The sequence below is a fragment of the Furipterus horrens genome, unplaced genomic scaffold (assembly GCF_987537825.1).
Source record: "Furipterus horrens unplaced genomic scaffold, mFurHor1.1.pri manual_scaffold_5, whole genome shotgun sequence".
Lineage (NCBI taxonomy): Eukaryota > Metazoa > Chordata > Mammalia > Chiroptera > Furipteridae > Furipterus > Furipterus horrens.
Window position 1 is genome coordinate 10,402,923 of NW_028327175.1, and position 27,209 is coordinate 10,430,131.

The 27,209-nt window shown below is 44.2% G+C and overlaps 1 protein-coding gene across 1 annotated transcript in view; it reads left to right on the forward strand.

Annotated features, from left to right (window-relative positions):
* CPLANE1 (ciliogenesis and planar polarity effector complex subunit 1) overlaps positions 1–27,209 on the forward strand; it is an 85,378-nt gene that overhangs the window by 21,126 nt on the left and 37,043 nt on the right. The window contains exons 17-33 of the mRNA XM_090279304.1: positions 558–697; positions 3,651–3,868; positions 6,276–6,440; positions 8,773–8,911; positions 9,603–9,712; positions 9,868–10,026; positions 10,141–10,249; positions 15,751–16,042; positions 17,612–18,524; positions 19,047–19,162; positions 19,269–19,428; positions 20,862–20,998; positions 21,604–21,767; positions 22,300–22,382; positions 23,038–23,117; positions 24,091–24,168; positions 25,899–26,091. Coding sequence (XP_090135430.1) covers positions 558–697; positions 3,651–3,868; positions 6,276–6,440; positions 8,773–8,911; positions 9,603–9,712; positions 9,868–10,026; positions 10,141–10,249; positions 15,751–16,042; positions 17,612–18,524; positions 19,047–19,162; positions 19,269–19,428; positions 20,862–20,998; positions 21,604–21,767; positions 22,300–22,382; positions 23,038–23,117; positions 24,091–24,168; positions 25,899–26,091 — 3,256 coding nt within the window. The remainder of the gene's footprint in view (positions 1–557; positions 698–3,650; positions 3,869–6,275; positions 6,441–8,772; positions 8,912–9,602; positions 9,713–9,867; positions 10,027–10,140; positions 10,250–15,750; positions 16,043–17,611; positions 18,525–19,046; positions 19,163–19,268; positions 19,429–20,861; positions 20,999–21,603; positions 21,768–22,299; positions 22,383–23,037; positions 23,118–24,090; positions 24,169–25,898; positions 26,092–27,209) is intronic.

A 27,209-nucleotide genomic window follows, 5' to 3' on the forward strand; every position in this document is an offset into this window, starting at 1 on the left:
TGTACCAGGTATCATTGTGGATATACATTTAAATGGTAGGTATTTCCTATGCTCAAAGCATTTATAGTTTAACAGAGCAAACAGGACACGGCATTATTTTAACCTAAGGGCCATGGTGAGGAAAGGCCAGTGGTGCTGTGGGGAGAGCAGAAATCCGGCGGGGGGGTTGGTTTTACAGAAGTACTTGATGGAGGAGGTGTTACCTGAGATGGGCATTGAAGGGAAGATGGGATCTTGATGAATCAGTACTTGCAGGAAGAGAGAGCACACCAGACGCAAGCAAAGGCACAGGGCAGAAGCAAGTCGGGTCCGCTTGGCTAGAGCACGCCCGTACAGCTGCCCGGGGAACCCGGTGGGAGGTCTGTGAGCGCCCTGACGGCGGAGAGCCTCAGTCCCCGCCTTAGCGCAACCCTTCCTGATTATTTCGTTCTTAAATACAGGATGGATACAGAAAGTGAATCCTACTGTTTCTTAAACTTTGTTTGCTCTTTGATGGGTGATTATTTGATTTTTTTTCGAAATCTGGAATTATTTCTCCTAATTCAATGTGATTTCAGGTTCAAGAAGAAGGGTCAGAGTCTACCATTAAATATGACTCCAGCACAGATTTTCAAGGAAAAACTCCAGTGTTTTTTAGGTCAACCAGCCTCCTTGGAAGCAAAAAGTGAAATGGGACCCAAATACAAACAATTCACAGGTGCGTTACCTGCATATAGTCTGATAATGTATCAGGTTAATTAATATAAACCTTATGATATTTTAAAAAGTGTGTAAAATACCCACATATATATTTACACTTTGGGGTAAGCTTATCAAAAATAAAAGTCTGCTGTTTATTCTTTTTTGAAAAAAGATTTTACTTATTTTTAGTGAGAGGGGGAGGGAGAGAGAAAGAGAGGAAAAGAAACACCAATCCATTGCCTCTCGCACTCCCCCAGTGGGGTACCTGGCCCACATCCCAGGCGTGTGTCCTGACTGGGAATCAAACTGGTGACCTTTCACTTTGCGGGATGATGCCCAACCCACTGAGCCACACCAGTCAGGGCAGGATGGTTATTCTTAATCAGGGGAGCATCCGAAACTGATGCCAACTCAAACACAATGGTCAGTAACTGAATGACATTTCAGTTTAACATACACACCTTTATACTGGTTGTATTTGACTTCATTTGCGTTACTTCCTTTTGTAGAATCTTGGACATGGAAGGGTCCTTAGAATCATTTAGTTCAACACATAAATCTTAGAATTGGTTTTATTGTTACTTTAAAAAGTTTGAAGTGGTTTACAAAATTTAAAACACTGTAATATTACATATATGACATAGATTTATCCAGGAGCGCTATAAAACTTGTCTGCTGTATCGATGGATAAATTTAGATGAAAACTGATGAAGTCAGTTATTTAAAGTTGTATATTTAATGATAAAACCAGGACTACCGTGGACTCTTTGGTTTTATTAGTGCTTGTCTCCTTAAGGAGTGATACTTTTAACTCTGGATTCCTAGAACTTATTAATTATAACTTCTCTTTTTGGAAATAACTCAAAATACTTGGAAATCTGAATGAAAATTTTTCTTTCACACCTTTGTCAAGGTCTTTATCTCTTCATTTACTAAGGAAGAAAGAAAGAAAGAGAGAGAGGGAGAGGGAGGGAGAGGGGGAGAGGGGTAGAAAGGAAGAAAAAAGAAAAAGAAAAAGAAAAAAAATTAATTATATGAAAGTTGGTTTTGAAAAAAAGGAGTAAAAACTTCTAGGTCAGAACTTCTAGGTTTACAATATGGTATTTAGATAATCTGAAAACTCTCCCACAATAACTAATATAGATAAAATGTATTTCTAGATAAGCTATAAAAATGCATATTTAAAGGCTGAGCTTTAAAGAAATTAAGTGAAATTTCCAAGGATTAGAAACAAAGAGGAACTAAAAACTCAATGCATTCCATCCCTGGGTATTTACCTAAGAAAAATAAAAACAGAGGCCCACCCAAAGACCTGTATCTGAATTTTCTTAGCAGCTTTTTCACACTAGCCAAAGACTTGAAACAACTCCAAGGCCCATCAGCTTGTGAACGGCTAACCATCTGTCTAGACAACGGAACACTCAGCACTACAGAGGAGCAAACTGCTGACGACGGGCAGCAGCATAGGCGGGCCACAGGCCCATCACCCTGACTGAGAGGAGGCAGCGACGAAGACTACTTACTGCGGGATTCCATTGATGTGACATTTTATAAAAAGCAGCACTCCAGGGTCAGGACACAGTCAGTAGTTGCCTGGGAGTAAGCGGGGGATTGACAGCGATGAGGTGATGGAAACGTTCCTACAGGGCTGTGCAGATTCGTGGACACTCACTGAACTGTGTTCAAAAGGATGAATTTTAGTGCATGTAAACTATAGTCAGTAAACCAATTTAGAAACAAGAAACTCAGCAGATAGTTAATGAACTGAAAAATGAATTTGAACTCTGTACAAGCAGCCACGGAGTGTATATATAGAGAGATAAAGTAAATACATACAAAATAGATACGAAGAAAAGCGTTGGAGAGTATGAAAGAGGAGGTAAACCTCAGAGAATAATAGGAAGACACAACATGTTTGTGACAGGAGTTTCAGGACATTCTCACCAAATTCTGGATAGTTGGCTGCCTTTTGAGAAAAGGAGTAGAATATGATTCATACATAGAAATTTCAGCTATATCTGCAAAACTTTATTTACTTTTAATAATTTATTTGTTTTATTTTTAGAGAGAGGGGAAAGGAGAAAGAGAGGGAGAGAAACATCACTGTGTGGTTGCCTCTTACTTGCACCCCCAACCGGGGACCTGACGTGCAGCCTAGTCAGGTGCCATGACTGGGAATCGAACAAGCGACACTTGGCTTGCAGGCCGACGCTAAAACTTTATTTTTTAAAAATATAATTTGAATATAGCAAAAATGTGACTATCAGACAAGATGGAAAATCAGTACCTGAGTGTTTTCATATTATATTCTATACCTTAAAGTATGCTTAAAATATTCCAAGTCAGGCCGTGGCTGCTGTGACTCAGTGGATTGAGTGTCGGCCTGTGAACCAAGTGTCGCTGGTTCGATTCCCAGTCAGGGCACATGACTAGTTTGCACATCAGGTCCCCAGTTGGGGGCGTGAGTGAGAGGCAACCACACAGTGATGTTTCTCTTCCTCTCTTTCTCCTTTCCCCTGTCTCTAAAAATAAATAAATAAACAAATAAATAATTTAAAAATATATTCTAAGTCATTTTTATTAACTTTTATTATAAAAGTACTATGATGGACTATTAAGAAAAAAATTTTAAATCACTATTACTTTCCCACTGCATTCACATAATGTTGTATATTTTGGTGTCTTTCTTGACTTTTTTTTGTACTAATATTTTTTATTTATTATTTTTGACTCAACTATATTTCAAAAATATTTTTGTTATATAGTTGTTATTACAACGTCTTGTATAATTTTGGAAAAAGTATTTGTGCTATGATCGCCTATAGTCTTAAAGTAACAGAATAATTATTAAATTTCTGTCTAGAAGTTTGGATGTGCACATGTCAACCAAAAGGTTCATTTTTGACAAGCAACTTTTTCGGAATGAGAAGTGTAACATTAATTGTTTTGCCTAACTATGTGTTTGGCAGATCCCATTGAAGAGGAAGATGTAAATCTGCTGTTGGGCTCATTGCAAGAAGTGCTGAAAGCAGCAGTTATGGCTGATGCAGACATCCTCTCGGAGACATTCCAGCTCCTGGTAAACTCTGCCCAGGGCTTCAGTAAGAGACTCTGGGGCTTGGTGCCCGTCGGCCTGTACCTCCCAGCTCCTCCATTGTACTGTCCACAGCCGGCTGTGCTCAGTGAGGTAAGCCGACCCCTTTAATTTGAAATGGATTTTGTCCAGTTTTTAAAACACACAACTTGATAATAAAAAAGGAAGCTCTGAAGACAAACTTCTGGATCCCAGCTTTGCTGTTTATTACTCATATAACTTTATAAACTGTTTAAGTAAAATGCAGATGATGATAAGACTTCTAGTGGCATTACTGTGAGGATTATATGTAAAAGCCTTTTACCTTAGGCCCTAGGACATAGTGAGTATTCAAAAAATGTTAAAATTATTGCAATAATAAAACAAAATTAAGAGACATTTCTCTATATCCAGATTTTATAGCCATAGGCCTTTGTTTAGGGTCACAGAATAACGATTGTCAGGATGTAGGGACCCCACATCATTTCAGCCTTGTCTTCACCTCGTTGTCTTTGCCTCTTTTGAAAGACTTATTTTGCTTTTCCTTTCACGTGGAAGGTCTTTTTATTTCTCCTGCACTATTCCATCAATAGCTCTGTCTTATAAATAGCAATACTGTGTTCTTCTCAGGAACTTTTCCTCTGCTCTTATTGAAAACCATAACATTACAATTAGCTGGTTTTAAGATGTAAAGTGTTAATGTAAATTATTTACATTTAAATTATTTTAATATTTGATTGATATTTTGAAGTGATTCTGGGATTGTTTCTTTACTATTAATTGTTTCAGTATTAGCAGCTTATCTCTGTATCTAGTTTTTTCTTTTCTTAGAGTTATAGTCTCATTTGCTATATTTAGAGTTTTGTTTCAATAGGTTAAAATATTTCAAATGTAATATATTACAAAGAGAAGGAATAAATAGTCCATGGTATTTTTCAGTAATTCCTCTTTCCTCTCATATCTGAGCCTTCAACATATTGGTTTAAAAATTAGAATCACATTGAAGATATTTTTGGATATGTTATGCTGGTATTAGTTTGAGTGGTTATGAGTCTTAGTAGTGCCTCATTTTATTATTTTTGAAATCCTTTTTTTAAAGACCTTATTTGTACTTAAGGCATATGTTTTTATTTCATTTTATTTATCTGTTTTTTTTAGAGAGAGGGGAAAGGAGAAAGAGAGGGAGAGAAACATCAATGTGTGGTTGCCTCTCACGCGCCCCCAGCTGGGGATCTGGCGTGCAACCTAGTCATGTGCCCTGACCGGGAATCGAACCAGTGACACTTGGTTTGCAGGCTGACGCTCAATCCATTGAGCCACAGCAGCAAGGGCAAACCTCAGTGGTAGGATTTCTCCTAGTTGTCACTCTATATCCATCAGAACCCTTTGGATTAGAAGTACGCAGTAGAAAAATGGGTCAAAATTGACTGGCATCATTGAGGAGCCCAGTGGGAGGGCAGTCTTCTGACTCAGTTAGGCTCCCCAAACTGGAGTTCTTTCTAGTTTTGTTTTTAAGGTGTCAGCCTCGGCCCAAGGCTGGCTCCCTCTGTGGGAGCAGGCTGGCTGCCAGCACCTTCTAAGGACTCCTCGTCCATGGCCTGGGGGAGAGAGAGGGGTGAAAAAAAAAAAAAAAACAGTGAAAGTACTTCTCTCCCAGCATTCCAAGCAGGAGTCCTGGGAGTCACTCTTCTGAGACTGACTTGGGTCGCTTGCCTGTCCTTGAGTCAGTGACCTTGGCTAGGGATGAGGCAGAATCTGCTTAGCCTTCCCTGGAAGCTGGGACTAGGGGTTCAGCTCTCCCTGAGTTATACTGGCTTTGTGTGGGAGGGGCAGCTACCTGGATAAAAACTGAGTACAATTAAACGGTGGCAGCAGTGGGAAGCAGATGTTTACAATACTCACATTATCTCATTTTGGGGGAAATTAATCTTTAGCTACTGACTTGGATAGTGTTTTCCAACAAAAATTTGTTGGGTCCTTCTACTACATGTTGGACTTGATCCTGTGTACTGGGATGACACAAAGACTTAGGAGAAGGCCTTTGCTCCTGGGTCGTTCTCAGCGTAGTGGGAAACATGCATAAATCAGTACAGAATAAATTAGTCAAAGCTTCGATGGAGGTCTGTGTAAAGTGTCATAGCGGCACAGGGGGAGGGCTTCACAGAGGAGGTGTCATGGAACTATGAGAAAGAGTTTCCAGGCAGAGGTAGGAAGAGGCGTTCTGCTTCAAAGGAGCTCTGACTTTCCACCCGGGCCGTCAGGAGTGGCGGCCTTTAACCGTCGTCGGGGAAGATTTGGGATTAGGGTCGATTTGGCCCTTTACAGTGTTTGAGGGGAGAGAAATGTTTCCTTGGCCCTAGGAATAGCTGGAGCTGAGACCTCTGAGGCCACAGCCCAGCAGTAAAAACAGCATAAATCTCCAGAAATGCCCAGGTTTGAGAAGCGCGATCTCCACCTTCACTCCAACAGTTTAAATTCTCCTGTTACTGACTACAAAACTTGGTGGTTTTACTTTCTTTAGGAAGACGGCGACGACCTTCTCTTAAAATCTGAAAAGGAAAATCGCCAGAAGGTGTCTGGGATCCTCCAGCGTCTCCTCCTGCTCTTCCGAGCGGCGCGCTGTTCGGTCCCCGCCGCGCGGTGGTACCTGTGGCAGCTGCGCTGGGCCAGGAAGGTCATGCAGAAGGTAAGCAGCCGCTCGGCCGCCCCCATGGTCATTAGTATCGGCAACAGGGACGTTTTCCCCAGGAGTCCTGCCCTGTACATCCACGTTCGGATCTGTGAGCAAGAAGCAATCCAGGCAGACCAGGCGCTTTCTGCTGAAAGGCGAGGGCTCCGAAACGGGTCTTTGTTGGCCCCACCCTGTGGGTCAAGGCAAAGTGCGATCCGGTCAGTTAATTTCAGGTGGTTTCAGTTACATGGCTCCCCCCACTCCAATCACGAGGATTTCAACTCGGTCCGTGGTTTATTCCGACTTCTCCGTGCGGTGGTGCGTGTGCTCTGGGGAGCAGACATGCGGTCGGACCACGTAGACCCAGAGCTAGTTCCCGGCCTGGCGTCCCCCTTCAGCGGCCCCCACCCATCAGCCTCGCCTGCTGTCCCCAGAGATGTGCGGTTCCCTGTCACCTCTGCTGGCTGCCGCGGAGCTGCGATCTCATCTGACCTGCAGCCCTGTGGATGGCTGCTCGGTGTCCCTTATCCAGCTGCAAGGCCCCTGTAGGCCTGGAGTCCGTCTCTCTGTGAATGTGGAAATGAACATGAGCCCCAGATAGCCATAATTTGGCCCGTGATGATTACATCTAAAATAAGAATCTACAGCGCTTTTTAGGAGGATGGACCCCTTACAGAGATGTTGAGAAGTTGTATATCAAGTTGTTCTTGAAATTAGTCTTTTCAGAGAGAAATGTTTGTACTCATCCTATATCTTATCTTCTCCCAAATTTTTAAAGTATGCGTACTAAGGAGGGTGAAGAGTTTTGCTGTATTACTGAAAGATTGGTTTTAATCATTTCAATATATTGAGCCTGAATGTTTGTTATAGGAAACATTAGTTAAACAATCTGGAAATCTGGCCCTGGCTGGTGTGGCTCAGTGGATTGAGCATCGGTCTGTAAACCAAGAGGTTGCCAGTTCGATTCCCTGTCAGGGCACATGCCTGGGTTGCAGGCCAGGTCCCCAGTTGGGGGCAAGCAAAAGGCAACCACATATTGATGTTTCTCTCCCTCTTTTTTTCCCTCCCTTCCCCTTTCTCTAAAAATAAATAAATAAAATCTTTAAAAAAAACTATGGAAATCTGAATAAAGTATGGTCGTTAGTTAATAAATGTATCAGTATATTGGTCTATTAATTATAACAAATGCACCACACTGATGTACTCTCTTGATGATAGAAAACACCCAGTACTATCTTTGCACTTTTTCTGTAGATCTGAAACTGTTTCAAAAATGTTTATTTGAAATCTATATAGAGCAACTACTTCCCTGGTAGCATAAAAAATAACTCATGAAAATGTGAGATAGTTGTTTCATAAAACTTTTTGTAATGGAAACTTAGAAATGTAAAAGTAAAAAGAATCTATCACCAGATTTTAAGTTATCAGCATTTCTTGGATATTGTTTCATCTTTCTCCAGTTTTTTGTCCTTGCATGTGTATGTGTGTGAATGCATGCATATATGTGTGTGTGTTTTTAGTATTTTATGTTTTTAATATTTTTTATTTTTCAGTTACAATTTACATGTGATATTTTGTATCAGTTTCAGGTGGACAGCGCAGTGGTTAGACAAAGTGTCCCCTCTGATATTTTCAGTCCCCACCTAACACCATACATACTGTATTTCCTATGCTGGACTTTGTATCTCCAGGACTATTTTGTAACAACCAATTAGTGCTTCTTAATTCCTTAACCTTATATCACTTCTAGCGATTGTGAGATGGTCAGTGAGTTTGGGTCATGTGCCACCCACTGTCATATTCTCCATCAGCCACCAACTTTTTTCTTAATTTAACATTCATTGATGATCCTTGCTAAAGTCCTTCTTTTGTTAGGGGTTGCCAAATGGTGACTTTCTAATGCTATCATGAATTAGAATTTATGAATTAGATTTTCAAAAGTTATGTACATAGATGTACCTTTTTTTAAATTTGTTTTTAGGTGCTACACATAGTTTTATTTTAGATGAAAGTTAGATTGTTAAGTGTCTTTATTTTCCTTGTCATGCCTTTGGAGAAGTACAAAAAACATTAAATTCATTTTATACACAACTGAGGGACAGGAAGGTAATTTGATTAAACCTTTTTTCTTTCCTGACATTGAACCTAGTGAATTTCAGAATTAAAATTGTGAACTGCGTTTCTGAAAGTACAGCTGATTTCAGGGCTATTTCCTCACATAGTCGAGGGACGGTGCTGTGCTCTCCGTTCTCCGTGGTTTATCTCAGCCTGCTGTTCGTTGCTTTATAGTTTCCTTAAAAATTGATTTATGCAGCTGACACCATATCCTATCTTTCTTCACTTTCAGATTCGAATGAAAGGGTCCCTCCCGTCGATGAGTCCTTTTCCTCAGTCATTACTTAATTACTGTGTAGGAGGCGTAGCGTTCTTCCGACCTGGAGCAGCAGGAGACAGCAATCTCGATGAAGTTTCCATCAAAGCAATAGGTTTGTCCCTAACAAACGGCTTGCTTAGAAATCAGGCCCAAATATTAATAATGGTACATTTTACATGTGATTTGGTGAAGTTCCCATACTCCAATGGCAATGAAAAGACTGTGTGTATTACCACCATGGGAAGATATCCAAGATACGTTAGGTGAAGAAAAAAGAAAGCAGTGTAATATATTATGTATCTTTCTGTACATGTATTGCTTTCAATAAAGAACATTGTTTGATACAGGAAATTATGTTTTAGTATTGAAAAATTTTAAACATAAATGCTTATCTTTAAGTGATTTTCCAAATAAATTAACTATACAGTATTAAATACAGCTGTGTATATTGGCTTGCGAAGTATCTGCAGTATTAAATACAGCTGTGTATATTGGCTTGAGAAGTATCTGCAATATATTATAAAGTTGAAAGCAAGTAAGCAACTAGTAAATACATTTATTTACTCTTTAACAATGTTTTCATGCAACTGAGATACATGAAACATTCTGGATTAAATATATTGTACATAACAGTTCTGGAAGGTTCTCCATAACTTTTATATAAGGTGTTGATAATGAGCACGTGCTTTTATAATGAACAAAATACATTTATTTTGAAAAAGTAGCAGGCAGGGAGAGGCGAAGTTGTTACACCACAGCACGAGCTCACACGGCCTTCGTTCCTGTCTGTGTTTCCGACTCAGGCTGCTTCCGGGAACTCTGTGCCCTGTGCTGGATGCTGCACGTCCGTGACAAGTTATCCTACAGTTGCAGGCGATATCAGAAGGCCAGAGAGGACGTGGAGGGAAAGAAGGTATTTGCCTTGTGAAAGAATGAGGAAAATGGATGACCATTACTCTGAATTAGTGCCTGATAGGTTTTACTGTTGGTAGCACAGTTTTTTAAAAGATGTATTCTGGTCTGCCTCTCTAAAGTGAAAGGAAGTGGACTTTCTCTCTGTCCCTTTAGGCTCTCGCCGCGGCGTGTGACGCTGGCGTGGCTGAGCATTGCCTCAGTGCTGCAGAGTGGGCGTACAGGATGCTGCCCTTCTCTCGATTTGCCAACACGGAAGAACTCATTCAGGACCTGCTTTTGAGCCTTATCGGAGAACTGCCACCGATCCGACAGGTAATGTGCGTGCAGGTGAACATGAACTAGATCAGGATCAGAGACTTTAAGGGATTTTTATCTTACTTAAAGAATGTCGTTGCTCATAAAACTCACTTTTGTATTTTTCTAAAGGTGGCAGAAATTTTTGTGAAAGCGTTTCCTAATCCTGAGGACGTAAGGGTTCCTTTAAGAGAAAAATATCACTCCCTTCAACAGAGACTCAGGCACTGTGTTGTGAAAGGTATTGTTTGTCATTTCTTCAATGTCTGATAGAAAAATTGCTGAGGATTCTTTTTATTTTTTTAAATTGATCAGTTTTAGAGATAGAGAAACATTTGTTGTTCCACTTATTGATGCATTCATTGGTTGCTTCTTTATGTGCTGTAACTGGGGGTCAAACCTGCAACCGTGGCGTATGGGGATGATGATGCTCTAACCCACTGAACTACCTGACCAGGGCTCATTGTGTTTTGAAAGCATTGATCTTCTGGTGCTTGTGCATTTCTCCTTTCCGCCAGGAGAGGAGTGTGAGAAGGCAGAGGCACTTCCCTCACAGGGGCCCCAGTTCTGCTGCTTTGGAACCACACAACAAAGTGGCTTCTTGTCATGGCTCTGTCATTTAGTAACGACATTACTCAGGCTCTCTGAGCCTCATTTCCTTATTTGTAAAAGGACTGTATTAATAGTGGCTCTGTGAAGGTATATGGAAAGAGGATTAAATAAGATAAAATATATAAAATGGGCATATAGTGCTTTGCGTAATGTACCTATTTTGTTGAAAACTAGTATTTTTCATTTCTCTTTATGGTTATTTATGCTTCTAATTTTATCCTGTACATTCCTGATGACCTTGTGGAAATTATTTGTATGCACAAGATAAAACTTAGCAATTTAAGTGTAGAGTTCAGTGGCATTAAGTACATTGACTATATATTGACTATATATATACCCTCCTGGCTGGTTTGGCTCAGTGGATTGAGCGTCGGCCTGCGAGCTAAGTGTCGCTGGTTCGATCTTCCAGTCAGGGCACACCAGAGAAGGAAAACTCTGACTCCAAAAACCTCCGCTGCCTTGCGGCATACCTCTTCAGGGGAAAGGCTAAGGAGAAGGGAAACTCTGACTCCAAACCTCCGCTGCCTTGCGGCATACCTCCTCAGGGGAAAGGCTAAGGGAGTAAACCCCGACAGAAAATCCGGAGCCGGAGTCCCTAAGGCGGTTTGACGTTGTAGTCAACACCGGCAACTCCTGCGGCGCACCTGAAGCCAAGCTGTATTGACTCTGTCTTTCCCCTTGGATCCTTCAGCTGCGAAGAGAGGGGGGGTCTGCTGCATGGGCAACAGCTGGCCCTCCATATCACCATGCCCAGGCTTTGTAGCTTCACTGGAGAGGACACTCCGGTGTCATCGCAAGATGTCGACTCAACACGGGAGGAGACAGATACCGGTTATAAGCTCATCCGATTGGCGAAGGAAACGAGCGCCAGGGGTCTCCTCTGACGGTGGGAGAGGTCATCGCACCTCACTGGACAGCTACCGCCCGCCTCAAGCTGGGCAGCCCCCAGCCAATTAGGTGCCGTCTCGCCATGGCTCGCCTGCCCCACTGGGTGCGTGGGGATCAGAGAGGCGTCTCTTGAAAAGTGGGCCACAAAACACACGCACCAGGCAATTCCAAGCAAACAACAAGAAAGAAGCCTCCAGCTCTTCGCCTCGCTAGCTGGAACATCAGGACCATGTGTCCCAGACTTACTGCAGACCTTCCGTGGATCAATGGTGCCAGGAAAACCGCCGTCATCGACAGGGAACTGGCACGACTAAACATCGACATTGCGGCTCTACAGGAGACCCGGTTGGCCGACAACGGAACTATCAGAGAAACCAACTACACCTTCTACTGGCAAGGGAAGTCTCCGGACCAACCAAGACAGCACGGTGTTGGGTTCGCTGTGAAGAACACGCTTGTTAACTCCATAGAGCCACCCACAGGAGGCACAGAGAGATTACTTACCCTCCGATTGTCAACAACTTTCGGCCCAGTCAGCATTCTTAGCGCGTATGCCCCAACCCTCTGCGCCACCACCGAAGAGAAAGAACAGTTCTACCATGCACTGGACGAAGCGTTATCCAAGATCCCCAGAAGTAACGCTCTTTATCTCCTTGGAGACTTCAACGCAAGAGTAGGAGCTGACCACATGGCCTGGCCCACCTGCCTCGGAAACTTTGGGAGAGGAAAGATCAATGAGAATGGTCAGCGACTGCTTGAGCTTTCGTGTCACCACGGCCTGTGCGTGACAAACACATTCTTCAAGTGCAAAGAGATCCACCAGGTGTCATGGAGGCACCCCCGCTCCCGCCACTGACACCAGCTTGACCTCGTCATCACCAGAAGAACGGATATTGGCAGCACCCTCCTCACCCGCAGCTACCACAGTGCAGACTGCAACACGGACCATGCCCTCGTGGTAAGCAAGGTGCGCATAATGCCGAAGAGGTTGCACCACTCCAAGATGAAGGGTCGCCCACGCATCAACACCAGTTGTGCCAGCAACCCAGTTAAGACCCAGCAATTCATCAACAGGATGGAAGATGCACTCGGCGAGGGAATGGCGGCAGATGACATTATCGAATCCAATTGGCCACGTCTCCGCGACGCCATATACAAGTCCGCCATTATTGCTTACGGGAAGAAAGAGCGGAAGAACGCTGACTGGTACGAGGCTCACTGGGAAGAAATGGAACCCGTGATCGAGGCTAAGAGGAAGGCCCTACTGGCTTACAAGGCCACGCCCACTCCCAGTACACTTCAAGCTCTACGGGCTGCCAGGAACAAAGTCCAGAAGACCGCCCGCCACTGCGCCAACACCTATTGGCTAAACCTGTGCAGAAGCATCCAGGAAGCCGCCGATATAGGCAACGCACGAGGAATGTATGAGGGTATCAAGAAGGCAACAGGCCCAATCCCCTCCAAGATCGCCCCCCTTAAGTCCAAGACAGGTGAGGTCATCACTGACCAGGAACAGCAAATGCGGCGGTGGACCGAGCACTACCTCGAGCTGTACGCAACGAGGAACACCGTAACGGACACTGCTCTTAACGCCATCCCAGACCTACCAGTCATGGAGGAGCTAGACACCCCACCTACTGCGGCAGAGCTCAGCAAAGCTATCGACAGCCTCGCTTGCGGGAAAGCGCCAGGAAGCGACGGAATCCCTCCAGAAATCCGAAAGAGCGGGAAACCAGTCCTGCTACAGCCGCTCCACCATCTACTCTGTCGCTGCTGGAAGGAGGGTTACATCCCCCAGGATATGAGAGACGCCAACATTATCACCATGTACAAGAACAAAGGAGACCGCAGCAACTGCAACAACTACCGGGGCATCTCTCTCCTCAGCGTCGTCGGCAAAGTATTCGCCCGGGTCGCTCTTGCCCGCCTGCAGACCCTTGCTTCCCGCGTCTACCCAGAGTCCCAGTGTGGCTTCAGAGCTGGCCGATCAACAGTGGACATGATCTTCTCCCTACGCCAGCTGCAGGAGAAGTGTCACGAGCAGCATAAACCACTCTACCTCGCCTTTATCGACCTCACGAAGGCGTTTGATCTGGTCAGTCGAAGCGGACTCTTCAGCTTGCTACGGAAGATTGGCTGTCCACCACATCTGCTTGCTGTGGTCATGTCCTTTCACGACAACATGCACAGCACGGTGTCCTACAATGGCGCAACCTCTGAGGCCTTCCCAGTCAGCAGCGGAGTAAAGCAGGGCTGCGTCCTCGCGCCTACGCTGTTCGGAATCTTCTTCTCCATGCTCCTCCAATACGCCTTTAAGGACTGCAGCGAGGGTGTCTTCATTCACACCAGATCCGATGGCAAGCTCTACAACCTGGCCTGTCTACGAGCCAAGACCAAAGTCAAAGAGGTGCTCATCCGTGAGATGCTCTTCGCCGACGACGCAGCCTTGACATCACACTCCGAAGAGGGACTCCAGCAGCTAGTCACTTGCCTTTCCCACGCATGCAAGGAGTTCGGACTAGCCATCAGCCTGACGAAGACGAACGTTATGGCTCAAGGCACGGGGACTCCCCCATGCATCACCATCGACGGATACACCCTGGAGGTTGTCAACGACTTCACTTACCTCGGGTCCACCATTTTGAGCTCTCTGTCAGTTGACTTGGAGGTCAACCGGAGAATCGCCAGGGCAGCCACAGTTATGGCCAAACTGAACCGGCGAGTGTGGAACAATTCCAGCCTCACTGAGAAAACCAGGCTGCGCATCTACCAAGCCTGCGTACTCAGCACTCTCCTCTATGGCAGCGAGACGTGGACCACCTACGCAAGGCACGAAAGGAAACTCAGCAGCTTCCACATGAGGTGCCTGCGATGTGTCCTGCATGTCGCCTGGCAGGATAAGGTTCCCAACACCGAGGTGCTGAAGCGAGCCAACATGAGCAGTTTGCATGCAGTTCTTAGTGAGAGACGCCTCAGGTGGCTCGGCCATGTCAAAAGAATGGATGCAGGCCGTATTCCCAAAGACCTCCTCTACGGCGAGCTAGCAGAAGGCCAGAGGATGACAGGGCGCCCAAAACTGCGGTTCAAAGACATCTGCAAAAAGGACATGACACAATGCTCCATCAATCTCAACGCATGGGAAGTTCAAGCAGACGACCGCCTAGCCTGGAGGCTCGCGGTCAGACAAGGTACGTCACACGCAGAGGCTGCGCGCAACGAGGAGGCGGCCCAGAAAAGATCGAGGCGGAAGCAGCGTCAACAGCAGCAACAACAGTCATCTGCCTTCACCTGTACCAAGTGTGGCAGGGATTGTCACTCCCGAGTCGGACTGCACAGCCATTCTCGGCGGTGCAGATAGACTCTCAAGAAGCTACGCCATCGTCTCTCGAGACGGACGGCTGCCGATGACGATGATATACCCATATTTTTAGAACTGTAATTTAGTATTTAGGTCTAGTTTTATCCTATGGTTGCAGAATTATTTCATTAATATACTTACACAGTATTTGTGATTTATATTTTTTAAGGCTTTTTTGACATTGTCCAAAAGGTCAAAAGGTCTTGTTTATGCATTAATGTTTAAAATTATTTAATAGGCAGCCTTGAAAAACTTTTCCTCCCTATTGTTTCTCATTAGTTGAAGTCAGAAAGCTGATCTTGTGCCTTTGGCTATGATTATACTCGTTTTCTCTTATTTTACTACTCTGTGAAAATAGAAAACATGTTAGTGATTCTTTTTACAGTCATCCTTCTGAGTTTTGAGATGGTTAAATTACTTCTTAATTTTTTTATTTTCCAGGGTACACTTTTTTATAGTCTGGGTTCTGTCCCTTTTATTCTTTAAAAAAATTTTTTGATAATTGATTTTAGAGAGAGAGGAGGGGAGAGAGAGAAACAACGACCTGTCATTGCACCCACCATGCAGCCACTGGTTGGCTCCTGTACATGCTGTGACCGGGGATCGAACCATCAGGACGAAGCTCCCACCAGCTGAGCCACCTGGCCGGGGCTGTCCCTTTTATTCTTTCATGGACCTCCTCTAGCTTCTGCAGTTCTTCCTTAAAGTATGGACCGTAGCTTTTTAATGAATCTTGATGAAAGCACGATCTGTAAGAATGGAGAAAGAAAACCTTAGCGTCAGTTAGATTTTATGTCCCCAGGAGGGACCAGAATTGGGTCCCCTTCTGTCTTGCGTCGGAACATTTCAGTGCACTGTAAATCCTTTTGTTCTTTTTTTTCTAGGTTCCCAAACTGAGGAAATGATGTCTGTTCTCATGCATTCCACCCACAAAGTGAGGGTGAAAGCCCTAAAACGTGTGCAGCGAAACATAGGTGCCTTTGAGATGAACATATGGGAGCCAGTTGAAGAAGACAAGCCGGCCGAGATTCCGGGCTTTGACAGGCTTTCCCTGGGGACGAGTGTGAGCAGGAGCACGCTCACAGACCTGGGCAGTTCTCTGGTCCACAGTGACGCCGATACTGCCTCTGAAGCTTTGGCAGTCGAAGAAAAAAGCAGGGCCCATTTCTGTCAAAGGTACAGCTGAGATCTCTTTAATAGCAAGCATTCACTTCCTTAGGAAAAAAAAGTTTTCAATATTTTCCGGCAACTGATGAGCTGATTTCCAGTCCCAGCGACCTCACTGGTGTTATGCTAACAATGGGATGCAGTGCTCCCCTGCCTGCTCACAAGGACGTCAGGAGTGTGAAATGAGACTGTACACTTGAAAATCTGTTAAAACGGTTATTGAGATGTGAAATAATTTTTGTCACCTGAAAGTATAAAATCAGATGAGTAGATTAAATTCTAGAGTTTACTGGAAGACTTTTAATTCTTCAATGATCTTTAGACTTAAATAGTTTAGGGTTATTGGGTTAGCTATATATATATTTTTTTACATTTTCAGGGAAGGAAATTGCATATTTACTTTTGAAACTTGCCCATAAATTATTCAGAGATTGTTGCTATCATTTAAACCTCTGTTACTGTGATTTAAGCGAGTTTCTTCCTTTATAATTCTAGTATCTGCAATGTAATTTCTCCTTCTCATGACTGAAAGACTATATAATTGACCACAATCTTGCTTAAGTGAAGTAATTCCATCTCCCTCAAACGTCTGCTTGAATGGTGTGCTCGTTTTACCAAACAGCTTCTGGTTGGAACACCCTGGAGGCTGCTCGTGGCGCATTTTTAATAAGAAGGGACATAGACCCGGGACTTTAGCCCAGGTGCCTAACAGGAACCTTTTATTTCTCTTTGCGGGAACCAGGGATCTGTGTTCTGCCCTAAGGACCAGGTTGAGAGAAAAACAGATTTAAAAATAATTACGGCTGGCAGTTAAGGTGCCTGCACAGCAGGTTTAAAAGCAGTAGAACGAGTTTAAAAATCCCACCCTTTGTCTGGTAAAGGCCTCCTGCTTGTTGAAGCACATAATGCGGGGCGCTGGAGGGGTGCGCGCAAGAGGGGAGCAGGAGCCAGACTGATGTGTGTATCGGAGCTTGTGGTTTTTATTGTCTTTGTATTCTAACCTAGGAGAGGACTTCACCCCCCGGAATAACGTTCATGCTTTTTTAACAGTCCTCACCCAAGGACATTTTTTCACTGCTTATAGAGAAAGGGGAGGAGGGGGCAGGAAGGGAGGGAGGGAGGGAGAAAGAGAAACAGTGATGTGAGAGAGGAACACGGGTCTCTTGGCTTCTGTATGAGCCCTGGTTGGGGATTGAACCCACATCCTAGGCGGATGCCCAGACCGGGATTGAACCAGCAGCCTTTTGGTTCATGGGACGATGCTCCCACCAACTGAGCAACACTGACCAAGGCAACGTTCATGTTTTCAGTGGGGAAATTTCTGTGAACGCATGTTCATCTCTTTTAACACAGATTTTCCCTTTTAATATTAATGCGTGGCATTTTTTAGATTCAGGATATTCAGCTCTAGCAAACACTTAGAGATCCTTTAGTCCAGCCCCCTCGTTTGAAAGATAGGTAATCGAGGCATTAAAAAAAGATAGGACTTAGTCAGTGGAGAGAAATTTTATTGTCAAGGTAAGTTTTAGTGATTAAATGATCTTCACTCTTGTCCTTTCTAATTTTGTTTTGCTCTAGAAACGCCCCAAATCACATGGAACTCGCATTGCTTGCTAAGCCCAATGATGAAAAGAAAATGGGTAATCAGAAGGAAAACCCTAAAAGAAAAGAAGATAATGAGAAGTCATTACAAAATACACTTCCTGTCATAGGTGCTTGGGAATTTGAACGTGATGATGATGAATACATGAAGTTCCTTGATCTCTTCCTGAGCTATGTTCTTGAAAGAGACATGCTTGGTTCCAAGGACCCTGGCATTCCACTTCTAACCACTTTTTCTGGGCACCTTAGAGAACATGAACTTAACCCTTTACTCTTTGACATACATACAGCATTGAAAGGACATCAGGGCAGGCCCAGAAGCCAGCACGTGTTCAGGGCCGGCTCCTGCTTTGTTCTTGCCCCAGAGACGCACGAGTCTGAGAGATCAGATCGCCAGGCACGGGCAGCTTCAGCACCGCTCCGTCAAGGGGCCAGACCTTCTTTAGAGAACCCTTCGAATGAAGTTAATAAAAATGAAGGAAAGAGTGGATTGTTTGGTTTAAAACAGAAGTCAGTTTACAGAATCCAAGATGGCAGTACAGAGAAACCTGTAATCCAGAGGTGGTTGAACTCTGTTCTCTGGACTCCCGAGCCCATTAAAAGTAGAAGATGTGTTTTCAAAGCCATTCAGGGCGGTGATATGCACCCTGCAGAAGAGCTTCCCCCAGCACTGAGCGGCGCCCCCGGCAGCCTACAGAGGCTGCTGGAATGGATGGGTAGGTGGGCTGAGCGAAGGCTGCCCTGCTGCCCGCGTCTCCCTGAGGCCCCCGGCGGACACAGCCCTGTCGTCATTCGCGTGCAGACCTCCACGGCCGCCATCCTTACATCCTTGTGGCTTCTGCAACAACCCTATCTTGCTGCCTATAAGGCAAATAATGGCATTATTATGGTGAGTCCTTACATGGTTTATTACATACAAATGAGTATTCTCTTTTTAGGTTAAAACTATGTTTGTGTTTCCCCATCTCTCGAAGGATCACTAAGGAATTAAGTTAATGACAAGATTGAGTTTAATCTGTATTACACCTATTTATTTATTTATTTATTTATTTTGCTTCAAGTGGCTCCTTTAGTTCTTAAAAGTAATTAAGAGTAAAAGTACTTCCATAGAGGCTTTAAGGCTTTAAGGTTTTGTGTCTTTATAGAAAGAAGGAAAAAGAAGACAACTTGAAGTGATATTACAAGATCTTATTTCCGGAGCTTTGTCTCATTGATGTGTTTGAAATGTATTCCCTCGTTTCCTCGTTTCCTTGGCTCTGAGTCAGCTCCTGCGCATTGGATAAGACAGTGCATCTCCCAGTCTAGACAGAGTGGTCCTGGGTAGGAGAGACATCTTGTCGTTCAGCCTGGCTTGAGCTTTTGTTGTCCCTGACACCTCGGTGATCATCGGAGCCTCCTGCTCTGTTCCTAGTGCCTCCACGTGGCTCCCGCGTCCCGCGGGGTGGATCACATCTGTCACCTAGATGCGGGCCGGTCGGAAGCCGGACCCTCAGATAGCACGTGTCGATACATAGTGAAGGCTGTTCTGTGGAGGGACAGGAGATGGTGTCCGCCTGCCCCTGAGCCTGGGCTGGGTGTCTGGCCACAGGAGGTGTTCTGGCCCCATTAAGAACTGCTCCTTTGTTTGCTGCAGTCCTGTGGGGCTTATGAAGGTGAGCCCCATTGGCTCGCAGAGACAGGTGACCTGGGAACACGCCCCTCACTCAGTCAGCAGCCGCAAAAGTGGGTGCCAGATATGTGTGCCCGCTGCTTCTAGGGAGACCCTGCCTCTTAGGGAGGGCGAGGCGGCGAGGGTGGGGGAGGTGCCCCTGGGCATCCAGTGGCTTCCCTCACCTCTGGGGAGGATCCTAGCGAGCCCCTAGGTGTGTGCTAAGTTGAAAGCCTGGCCCTCAGGCAGCAGCTTGCACCGTGTGCAGGGGGACTCCTTCCAGAAGAAGGGGCTGGGTGTCTCTGCCTGCCTCTCCACACTGAGCCCTGTTGGAAGGGCTGCGGTGATGCTCACACACCCCGCTAAATGGCTGCTTGGTTCACTGTTGTCCTGAGGGGCTTCATGGATGCAAGCCTCCCTGACTCGCACAGCTAGGGGTTATGGGGTCCTGCCCCTCAAATGGGAGTCTTAAAACTTGGGGTGCTAAATATGTGGCCCAAACCTTTGTTCCCAGAGAGAGGCCGGGAATAGGGTCCTGTGTGAGGATGGGGTGCGTGGTGAGCGCATCTCAAGCTTTCCTGCCTGTTTCAGTGGGTGTTTTCCCATCTGTCCGAAGTGTGGGAGCCGCTAGTTTCTGGGTTTCCCTCAGCGGCAGCTGCTGTGGGTGCGGCTGTACACGCGGTGCCTCCGTGGGAGGGGGGCTCAGCGGCCTCTCTGTTGCCATCTTGGTTGACCCCGTTCCCATAAGATCTTTCTGCATCTGTCTGTTTTAAAGGACTTTCATTCGAAAATAGTTTATTCTAGGATGAAGGGATATGTGTGTGGGGGGTGTGTCTTATTTATTTTTTTAGGGTTTTTTTTTGCAGGGTTTTTTTTCCAATCAGTTTATGTTATCCTAAGGTAGTTTTAAGATACTCTGATATTGGGTGTTGCTGAAATTTGTGTTTCTAGGTGGTGCATACCTTAATATATAAGAAAGAGATAAAAGATTTACATCCATTATATTTTTAGCTGTATATATATAATTTGCCTACCATGTCATGCTGAAAGAATTATTTAATGTCTTTATTATATAGCAAAGAAAATTAAATGAAAGCCACTTGGCATTTTTTTTCTTTTTTTTTTCCCTTAAACATCAATGTGCGGTTGCCTCTCATACGCCCCCAACTGGGGATCTGGCATGCAACCTAGTCATGTGCCCTGACTGGGAATTGAACCAGCGACACTTGGCTCGCAGGCCAACGCTCAATCCACTGACCCACAGCAGCCAGGGCCACTTGGCATTTTTATTGCTATTGTTTCTGTGGCCTGAAAACATTGGTGATTATCTTACAAATTTGTAGGGCTGATTCCTTTTGAATACTATTTAGGAAGTCAGGTTTGTTTTTTTTTCAGGTGGGGTAAAGACTCGATCATTGCTTCCACATCACCTATTGAGCTGTACATGTGCACTCTCTACTTGACAGAGGAATAAGAAACTTAACCAGGAGAAAGTCTGTAGAAAGTATTATTAATGTAAACACATAATGAAAAGTATGGGATTCAATAACGAAATCTACTACCAATGGCTTGTTTTAGGTACAAGAGAGTCCCTACACTGGACCCAGTGCCGAAAGGGGTCACAAGACAGAGGCTGGCAGCGCGATGGCAGGGTCTGCCCCAGGTGGGCCTGAGGGAAGACGGCACCGCAGGGAGCCCCGTCAAAGCACCTTGAAGTGAGTTGCTGATCGTGGCCTTCTTTTCAGTGGATGATACCTTTCCTGATGGTGTTTGGGCTTAAAGGGAAGAACTGAACCCTTGGAAGTTGAAGGAATAAGTATTTCTTTGACCTGGAGAACCAGGAAGGGAGCTCTTTCTGAAGAGCTTTAACAAGTCAGTGTCAGTACACTTCTGCCCCATTAGTCTAGCTTCCCTCTTCTGGGAGAGGAACCGATTCATCCTGGGCGATCCCTGTGTTGTGTTAATGGATTGTCTGTGTCAGAGGAAGTTGGACTAATGACTTCACACATTCTTAGGCTTGAAGCGATGCTGGAGTAATGTCTTTGAATCCTAAGGCTGGGAGATTCCTATGGGAGAATGGCCAGTTTAGATAAGTTGAAATTATTCTAATATTTTCAGTAAATAACAACAGGGACATTCAGTCATTCATTGTGCAACCTTCTATTGAGCTTCTGCTGTGGACCTGACGTGGTTAAAAACACAAAAGACCGTACAAATATAAAAATTATGTTTGTTCTTTTTCAATGAACTGAATCAATTGAAAGCAAGCTCTTTGTTTCCCTGAATTGAGTTCTAATTTTAGCTGCTTCATTTTTGTCAGTAGAATGCCAGTTGAAGTCGAAACTCCTGAGTTGAAAGAATGCAATGATATTAGTTCTGTCACCGGTGATACTGAAAAAGAATTTCTAGATATTGATGTGGATCTTTTAGGAATAGAAACGTTTATACAGGAGGAAATGAATACATACCCGTCAGACCATGAAGGTTAGTTCTTGGGGCTGATCTTTTTGTTTGGCTTTATTAATTTGAAATTGGTGAATGATTATCTGCAATAACTTATTTAGTCTTATGTCTAAAATTAGTACATTTATAATGGCCTAAAAACAAAAAATAACACAACTCAATATTTATGGAATGTTGAACATGTCAACTCATAACCTGAATTTAAATTATCAGGTCCTGCGCCTTGCTTCTGTAATTGCTGTGGGCCTCTTTTTATTTTATTTTTTCCTGGAGAACTGGTTCTGTGACTTTTTCCTTGGCAGTCTTCCTAAAACAGAAATTCTCTGTGCTTTCAGTGAGTTGTACACACTGACCTGAGGCCTCTCAAGGCTTATCTCAGACTCACTGGAGGAAGAGGGATTGTCTCCAGGTGTTTTTAAAAAATGTTCCTGTAAGGAGAATGTAAAATATTTCTGCCATTATATATTTCCCTGTAATATTCCTGAACCATCTAAAAAGTAAAGTGATTATTTTTCAAGCGGTTTGTTTTCTCTTCCTCCTTGTTTCCCTATAGAACGTGCCAAAGAACCCGTTGGAAATCTCCCAAGTCCCACTGTTGCCATGTGCACGCAGACTCCCCCGCAGCATTTAGAAGAAGTAAGTCAGTAAACAGTGGGTAAAGTTCCCTCAGCCACACTGAAGGGCATTCATTCAGTCCTGCCAGCGCACCGGGAGTGCGGGGCGTGCCGCAGCTGGGCCGGCCGCGTTTCACTGAAATTCTGCGATCGGCCAGATGTCTTCTCGGTCAGGCAGTGAAACGTTCATTTCATACGGTGCTGTAGCAAGTGAATACAACCAAGAGTGTGAAGGTGTCCTTTGTCCAAAATATATACTTCCACCGTAATGTGCAGTTCTTGCACACATGTGCTCTTTTATGTTCTACTGGTTTTCTCCAAGCTGGATACACTGGCTTTCTAGGTAGGACACAGCCATTCCCATTTATTGAAACAATGGCCTTATACTTGTTCCCACATGTGCCCACTTCTGTAGTGACGGCTGCGTGTGAATGTGTGTGTGAATACCTGGAGCTGGGGTGCGCTCCGTGGCACGGGGGAGGGGCCCAGAGCATCCACACAGCACGGGGGAGGGACCCAGAGCAGGGCCGGGCCCACGTTTTCGTGCTTTGGTTGCTCACTGGCTTTGAAGCTGCTGTTACTCTGAGGGAGTGGTGAGTGTGAAACTCAAGGTACCTGAGACAGTGACACCTATTTGTTTCCCCTCTTTTCTTTTCGGGTACCATCAATTTCCACAGCATTCCACCGGAGAGGGGCAGCGTCCAAGGGGAGAACCATTGGAGACACATGTGGAGAAAAAATCAGCCGAACAGAAAGGGTGAGGGGGAGAGAATGGAAGGAGTCACTTGATGAAAAGATCTTTTTCTCGTAATTTACCATATGTATTTTGTGGCGATACTGTGTGCCTAGTGAAATCGTAACTTCAGTTTACAGTAGTGATAAGTGCTGATTTTTAGTTCATGTTATACTCCTGAGCCTCAGTCGAGTGGAGTGCACAGAGCTGCCTGACATGCCTTCTGTTCGCTCATCACTGTCAGCCTTAGATGGCTGGAAGCAGACCAGGGTTGGTCAGCAGCTAATTAGGGGACCACCCTCGCATACTGATTCCGTTTTTATTGGATCAAATAGAGAACTGTTATGAATCATTTTATGTATATAATCTTTCACTGCGGAGGTATAATTATTGTACACTGTTCATAAGGCTCCGATGTACCTACACTCCCCTGGCCTGCTTCCTGTTCCAAGGAGGACTGAATTTTTAAAATCTTAGAATTACCCTGCATAAGAGAGGCAACGTACTTAGATTTTCTCTTAATATACAAATTTTGTTCAGTTATTCTGTGGACAATTAACAAAAAGAATACATTTAATGTCATGTGCCTTTACAAGTAATGTAGGTATTTCTATTAATAAAAAACTCGTCTTTATGGTTTTGGATTTGATGATAGACTCTGGAGTGTTCCGAGCAAAGGACCTGTTTCTCCCATCGGGGACAGTTGAAGTCCCAGCGACCTCATTTCTCTCACCTCGTTTGAGACTCATTATTTCTGTTGCTGAGCAGTCCGCAGCGTTCAGGGCGTTATGTTAAACCATCCAGACACATTCTTTGCTTTGGTTTGAATCGGTTACTAATTGCTATGGAGACAAGTGTAAATAGATTGTAATTGTGAGCTAAACATTGCAGAGAATTAGAGGATGCTTAGACTCTCAGGTGGTTGCACACTAAATCACTTGTACTTTACATAATGTGAAGAATATCTTGGTCCCTGATTATCAACCTTTAATTGTAGTATGATTGAAGCCTTTTCAAATCCTGAACATACCATTCCTGATTCATTTTGTGTAGACACAAGTTCAGAAATTTCTAGGTAAGAATTTTTGCATACTGTCCTATTTTATCCTGTTTTATAAATAGATAAGAGAATGAAATGATGTTTGCTGTACCATTTTGAAATAATTAGTAAATTTTTTCACCAAAACCCATGAGAATGAAATGAAAGCAGTGTGAAACATTGAAAAAGCATTTGACACTTTTAAGTTTATTGAAAGATTTTCCTCTAATAGGTGTGTTTTAAAGACATATAGGAACTGTTTTAGAACAGTCTTTTCTGAAAAAAATTGTAGTGGCTAGATTATTGAAAGGTGTGGCTGTTGCCCATTTTTAGCCTCTAAAAGATTTTCATATAAAATGCTTTTTTTATTTTTGTTGTAATCCTCACTTGGGAATACGTTTTTTGATTTTAGAGAGAGCGAGAGAGAGAAAAGTCTATCGGTTGCTTCCCATACGCGCCCCCACCTGGGATCAAACCCACAACCTAGGTATGTGCCCTGACTAGGGACTGAACCTGCAGCCTCTTGATGCCCAGGCTGATGCTCCAACTACCTGAGCCACCTGGCCAGGACCGAAATGCTTTCAATTCTCATAGAATACATTCATCCAGGTCTGTCTTTCGAACTTCTTTTACAGAGGCTGAACAGTGTGCTTAGTGCGTAGAACTTGGGCTGAGAAAGGAGGATAATATAGCATAGCTTCCCTTTGCAATGATCCATAATTAGAATTTATCTTCTTGCTACTTGTTGGAAGCAAGGGCTATCACAAAGTTGTCTTAACACAGGCAAGTCAGCTGTAATGCCTCTTTTTCGTGGATTTGCCAAATAAGAGTTATGTGACTGAGGCCATTGGATGCTTGATAAAAGGCAGATATTGCTGAAAGGAAAGGAGAGTAAGCCCTAATAAACCTAAGTGCAATTTAATAGGCTCTTTTCTTTTTAGAGATAAGGATCATTTTATTTCGATAAGATGATGCCCATTCCCTTCTTTAATTTATAAAGTTGACTTGCTTAGAAAACGTTGAGTACCTGCTCTGTGTAAGGAATCGTCCCCAAATAATCCTTTTATTTTAAAAAGTGAAAAACAGCCCTGACTGATGTGGCTCAGGTGGTTGGGCATCGTCCCGCAAAAAAGTAAAAACCATACTTGATCTTCTTTTGTGGCTGAGGGTTTAGTTATAAATATAAATTAATTTGCTTGGAAATGAAAATGTTCACAGTACTGTTTATTTCACACCTAACGATGATCAGTGGGAGTCTGCTGAACCCACCGTAGAATTAAACTTTTTTTTTAACCCATACATTTCATATTTTCTTCACTCTATTCTGGGTCATTAAATTTAGTCCCCCCCAGAAAAAAACAAAAACAAAAAACAGAAAACACCGTATTCTTAAACCAAGTGACACAGACTGTACAGCTAATTAGAATGATTGCACAGGTTTCAAACTCAGATCCTACAGGGACCAGGCAAGTAACATACATGTGTGAGCTTTTCCGGTTGTAGCCTCAGGGGAGGGGCCGTGCTGACTAGACAGCACCCGCCTCGTAACAAAGGTGCTGAGAATACTGTGCTGGCAACAGGTGTGTGGTGGGTGACAGATGTGAGGGGCACAGAGGGACAGACCTTAGCGTTTAAATTTCCTGAAAACTTTCTGAAAACCTTTACAGGAGAAGAAAAAAATAGGATCACAATTTTTAGATCATAGACTTCTGATTGTTTTTTGATCGATTACTGTGTGATTTGTACCTCTCTGCTCCCACATGCAGGGCAGGGATCTCTGCATTTAAAGAGGAGTCTTTTGCAGACCCACCTTTGGTGTCAAACAGAGTCAATGCTGATTCCCAAACACTGGTGCCAGCCCCCCAGCAGCCCCAGAGAAACGAACCCAGGGCTCAGCTACCAGATTCCTCCAGTTCTGTTAGGCAGATGCTCCAAGATGAAATGTTTACATTGGTTCAGGTAAGCACATCTCCATATAAATACGTATAATAAGTCTACACGCCATATATATACCTGATTGTCAGCTATGAACAAACTTCCAGAAGGGGACAGGTTGAAATGAAATTGCCGCCTTTCTGCGCTTGGGCCGCTCTTTGTTCCTCCGGGGCCGGGGGTCCAGGCTGAGCCGCCTGCCTCTCACAGTGCCGCCCTTTTGCTGAGCAGTTTGAGATGCAGAGGTGGGCACGGACGTGAGGTGGGGCGTGCCCAGACCGGACCCGCGGGCTCCTGCTCCGGGTATCAGAGTGTGTTTTCTCACACAGCCCGTCACGTCATAGGTCTTACCCTCAGACCCGATTTTGGCTTGTGACATTGCCAGCTGCATTTGCAAGAACTTTTCACTCTGACGTCCATCACCTTGCTCTCAGCTGGGGGTCCTCTTCTCTGTCCACCAGCACCTTACAATCATTCTCCTCCCCTGCTTCGTTCCCTTCTACACTCATGTCTCTCTCATCTAATCCTCTGCTCATGGGATGCGATGCGCCCTTTTTATTCATGATTCTTGATGTCTTTGAATTTAGGGGCCCTGATGAGAATACTTTTTCCGCATGTTCCACTGCCCTATGGAACTTACTGAAACTGGCTATTCTCATTCTCCCAGTCCTTTTCCTTTTCCACTTAATAGCACTACCTGTTTGAACAGCTTAAAGCTTTAGATGCGTTTCTCACACTTGTGTCTGGATGACCTAGGGACCTTGCTGGTCCGTGCCCTGTGTATTTAACAGATTCTGTAAATAATTCAGAAAACACTAAGGATCACCGTCTCAGAGAGCCACCCCTGCCTGCCTTCTCCACCCGCAGCCAGTGTCCTGGGTGCTGCCTTCTCGATTCTTCTGCCCACATGCCCATGCAGCCACCCGCTATTTCTACGCTGTAGTCAACCTCAGATGGAGTCTTCAGACCTCATACTTCCATTATCTTCTGTGTGCATTTTCTGGGACATTCTTCTTCAGATATTGTTTTAATACTGAATTTTTCTGTTTAAATTTCAGGTACAAGTTTGTATACTATTTGATATATGTATATATATATATATTTTTAAATACAAATAGTGAAATACAAAAAAAAGTATCAGTTAT